The sequence below is a fragment of the Triticum dicoccoides genome, chromosome 5A, assembly GCF_002162155.2.
Source record: "Triticum dicoccoides isolate Atlit2015 ecotype Zavitan chromosome 5A, WEW_v2.0, whole genome shotgun sequence".
In the NCBI taxonomy this organism is placed as follows: domain Eukaryota; kingdom Viridiplantae; phylum Streptophyta; class Magnoliopsida; order Poales; family Poaceae; genus Triticum; species Triticum dicoccoides.
The window spans coordinates 136,595,085-136,600,048 of record NC_041388.1 but is presented as its reverse complement, the minus strand read 5'-3'; the positions used below and the strand labels follow the sequence as shown (position 1 = coordinate 136,600,048).

General features: G+C 41.6%; 1 protein-coding gene across 1 annotated transcript in view; it reads right to left on the bottom strand.

Annotated features, from left to right (window-relative positions):
- Positions 1-630: 630 nt before the first annotated feature.
- The window catches only part of LOC119300342 (peroxidase 24-like), a 6,233-nt gene continuing 1,899 nt past the window's right edge, over positions 631-4,964 (bottom strand). The window contains exon 4 of the mRNA XM_037577337.1: positions 631-1,306. Within this exon, the coding sequence (XP_037433234.1) occupies positions 891-1,306 (416 nt within the window). The 3' untranslated portion in view covers positions 631-890. The remainder of the gene's footprint in view (positions 1,307-4,964) is intronic.

The following is a 4,964-nucleotide window of genomic DNA, read 5'->3' as shown; positions in this document are numbered from 1 at the left end:
TTATATGTGGGAGACCATGCATGTCCAGAACATCTTTGTTTATGAAAGGTGGACTAAGTAATTCAAGGCACAACTTGAAACACGGTAATGTCTGTTTAGGCTCTCTTACCTTTTGCATTTGAACAATGGTTGATTTCCGTTTGAACTGTGCTGGTACATAAAGTGGAGTAGTGGAGTAAAGCCTTGAGATGTTTTTGTATGATTAATTCCTGAGATGAGAGAGCTTATTATATATGGAAGAACTTGGTTTCTTGATCTGTGATATTTGATTCAAGAGGAATATTGATTCATGAAGAATGATGTTTCAAATTATGTATGAGACACTTTATCTCGGCAAAGAATCCTGCATACTTTGATTGAATAAATGAGAGGTTGTTAAAAAAATGTATGCAACAAGAATTTGGTACTATACACTTCGTGTGAAATTTCAAAAATTCAAGAAGCTTATCATATATCTTTTTGGGGGAAAGTTATTCTATATATGATTATATGTGTTAGACGAGACGTGCGTTGCACGTGCATGCGTACTAGTTGTAGAAAACAATCGAATGGCCGGAGCCTTCATTAGATACTAAGATCTGGAAAAAAAATCAATGCCAGAAAATGGTATTTTTATTTACTTGAAATACGTAACCGCCCAAGGAAAATCTCATTTCTCTTTTCAACGCATCCACACATTATGCAACTCGAAACCACAAAAATAAATAAATTATGCAACCCAAGAATCCATAGCCGGCGGCCTAGTCTTCGTGTTCGACAATAGCCGGCCTGATTATTCATTACGGCTTCCCTCATGTCAACACCAAGGATATAAACACAAACAAACTAATCATAACTAATTACCACCAAAACATCACAGCGTATATGTAGTTATGTACCAATCAATCAGTTCATGAGTTGACGGCCCTGCAGTTTCTCCTGATCTCTCCCTGCCCGCCGGTGAGCACGCCGACGCGGCCCATCTTGCGCACGGCGTTCTTGAACTCCTGCAGGAAGTAGCCTTCCTTGGTCAGCGCGTGGATCATGCCGGCGGCGCGGCTGTCGGCGAGCAGTGCGGCGTCGGAGCGGAACAGGCCACGGCCGAGCTTGAGGTTGACGTAGTAGTGGGAGTCGAACCGGGCGGGGCTGCCCGGGTCCATAGGCACGGCGGTGACGTTGTTGGAGGGCGACCCACACGCGGCGCGCAGCTGAGTGGCGTAGGCGGCGTTGAGGGTCGGGTCGGTGGCGGGGGCGACACCTGTGGTGGTGGAGCTGAAGAGGCGGCTGCCGAAGAGGTTGCAGTGGCCGACGCCGATGGTGTGCGCGCCTGCATGGCAACATATATAGGAGTTAAATAAAGAGTTTTGCCACTAAAAATTAGACGTGCAGTTTCTCCGTGAACAGTGAAATGTAAAAAAAATCTGATTTGTTTTTTGTTGTGACAAACATTGTTGATTGTTTCAGCTATGTGGAAAATTTCATGACAAAAAAGCAATCCTACTTAAAACAAAACAAAATCGATGCTCTAAAAATGTTTTTTGAAAACATTTTGGAGAACATCTCTTTTTTTCTGTCTGGACTTTCATGAATGTCATTTCATCATTAAACTTTGGATGCAAGTGAAACACTCTACAAAGTTTGTCACAAAAAAATTAATTTTTTTATTTTCTTAATACTTTCTTGCATCTTACTGCTGAAGAACACTTTTGAGTAAAATTTTACTGTATTCAGTACATACACTTTTTAGGTAATTACAATTTTTTTGTGCGGCGAGTGTTCTATATAGTCTTATTCGTGTACACTCAAAAGTGCGCAGTACAATTGGTTCATCGAATTGTCGTAGTTTGACTCTAGCCGACGCAAAGAGGTTTTTAACGGCGGGCTACGTAATGGTGAAAAATCTACCAACCATTCACTTTGATATTCATGCACCCCTTTAGTATATGCATGTATTCCAGCCCACTCATCTGTATCAAATGATTATATCAAATCAAAACGTCGGCCACACACACACACACCTCATCTCTTCATCGATCTCTCTCCTCACATGCATGCATGGCATGAATATGACAGCCCACTCTCTTCTCTCTCACACAACAAACCACCTCTTTTATTCCTCCTTGGTTATTATAAATAAATTATATCCTTTCACTTAAAATGTTGATTCTGATAATTTTTCTTATATTTGAACTTGTAGCATCAAAACCTATTCAACAAGATCTATCTTGGATATATTTTAAACATGTTTAATTTTCAAAGTTTTAATACACTTATTTCACTCAATTTCACTGTGTGAATCTGCTTATTTCAGTGTGTCGTGCCGATAATTGTGAGAATTAATTATTAGTTTTGAAATGAATGAAATCTGTTTTTCTCAAATGAGTGAAATGTGTGGACTCATTTTCTTTAAATGAGTGAAACCAGTTTTTTGAAATGAATGAAAATAGTTTTTCAGATGAGTGAAAGATGTTTTCTGAACCGAGTGAAATTAATTTTCTGAATTGACAGAAATCAGAGTTTGAAATAAGTGGATTCAGTCATTGAGTGGGTTCTAAAAATAAGTGAAATTAGAGTTTTAAAATAATGAAATAATTTGGAATACCGGAATCGATTTTTGAAACGACTGAAAAAAAACGGATTTCATTCATTTAAAAGGTGCAACTTATCTTTGGGAGACTGCTTCGGATTTCATTCATTTAAACGACTGAATATAAGTCTTGTTCAAGGGAGGTGAGAGAATATTTTGGCATGCATGCAACCGCTTCTTTCCCCCTACTAGACTCTCTCCCTCCTAACAAAAATTGGCAAATTGATGCTACGTGAAACAACTCCACCAATCCCCAAAACAATACCCGGTTGATCTTTCCCAGTTACATAACCAACCGCTAGAAACACCAAATTCCTCTAGCCAAGTAAGAAGAACAATGATGGACTTTCTTGACTCAAGTAGTATTTGCATGGGTCCACTCTTTTGCATTGTGCGCTACCTAGCCCATGCTGTTCAGGTGGTGCAATCTATTATATGGTCCAGACAGCTCACTTTGTGGCATTTGGCAATTGGGACTACTACGTCGCTACATCAACTAGAAGCAGTGTACTCTTGTTGGGACTACACTTCACTGAACTGTACGCCATAGATGAAGCACTTAACCAATGATAGATATCAATGGCCAAATAGAATCCAATCTCTTGCGCCACAGCTGCTTGGATTTGATATGGTGTTGGTTAGGAGTGCTGGTAGTTGGTAGTTAATGGTAACCACCACTAAGGCATGCACTAACTAGGCGTACTGTCGAGTGCATCACATGTAGCTGTACCAGCTGCATTAATTCACGCGCATGCATGACATGCATCTCGCCTCCTTTGGTTGATAGTACGTAGTAGTACTAGATAGATCAAGTGATAATTCCTTGATGAGACACTGCCCACTTAGTTTTGCTGCCTGATTGAGCAGGGCACACGCATGCATGCATGCATGCATGGATTACAACTCAGTGCTGGCCCTTTAGTGGAAAGGGCAAAACTTAGATCGAGTTTGCTTTTGACTTGGCCATGACAAACGGATTTTCCGACAACCATGAGCATTATTGCCATGCAAGCATATTGCTGTTGTTTCCTTTTAGATTTCTTAGTAAGGCTCAAAATAGGCTTCTTACAGAAGTCAGCTGTTTGTTAATTATTGATGAATGATGACCTAATTTTAGGATTTTTGGAAGTGCATTGATAGAATTAATCCGAGGTACGTGATCGATCCACCTAGAAACAAGCAATCATAGCAGCATGACAACACTGAGATTTGTTTTTTTTTTTGAGAATCAACACTAAGATTTGTTAACGAGGTTCGGCAACTGATATGTTATTAGCTATTCATATATTACCTTATGTCCCTAGTTAGTTTGTTGGTACTTGTGACCTGCACGCCCTATTTATCGCCATGTTAGCTTTGTACTGTTTTTGGCTATGTTGTTGGAACTTCTGCACCATCGTACTGCCGTGGTTGCATGACTTGCTTTGTCCTACTTTAGTTTTTTCTAAAGTCAGGCGATGGCCTTCTCCTTTAAAAAATGTATATAGTATAGTAACTAGTCTTATTTTTAGCTCGAAAGGGCCGTATGGCAGCTATCCTTGAGCTGCATTTCTTTTGGCTACCTAGCTTATCGGCAACGGGCGGCCATGCATCGACCGGCTCGTCACATGCATATGCATGGACGCACGCACTCATGCATGCTTGCCCGGTGGTTGCTCCGTCCCTTTCGATCGCTAGCCACTTACCTACACTTGGCTCTGGCCTCTGGCCAACATCCACCGACATGCGTGCATGTGCACCGTCTATTGCGGCGTGCATGCTCACCACGCGGGCGCGCACTCGCCAACAAACAGACGGACTCGTGCCCGCCGGTCCGCCGTCGATCCATCGGTGCATCATCTTTTTTTTTTGCGAATGATCGGTGCATCATCGCTCATGCATGTCCATACAATGGCTACCGGCCGGCCGGCCAGTCGACGTCGCCCCGGTGTAGCGACTGTGCACTGTGGCCACTCTCTCGTACCCATCAGCGGGAGGTCGCCGTCGCCCCGGTGTAGCGACTGTGCGGTGTGGCCTTCTCTCTTTTTTTTTTTTGCAGAGACAGTGTCCTCAGATGTGACATCGGAGCGTAACTAAACACGTCGTTCGCTCGAATACTATGTTTCTTTCGTCTCACATAATAACAGAAGAGAACGATCTTAGATTCTGACAACGCTCGAATACTATGTTTTTTAAAGGAAAATACTATGTTTCTTTCGTCTAATAATAATAAAAGAGAACGATCTTAGATTCTGACAGTGCGGCGCACACTGCTCCATTTTTTGGCGCATGTGATCATTAGTACATTCACTAGTTTTCTTTTGGTTTAGCTAACGACCAATTGTCTTTAAAAAACTGTGATATGAGTGGCTTGTCATTTTGAAATGAAATTAGTAACACTTATGTACATGCCAGTTCA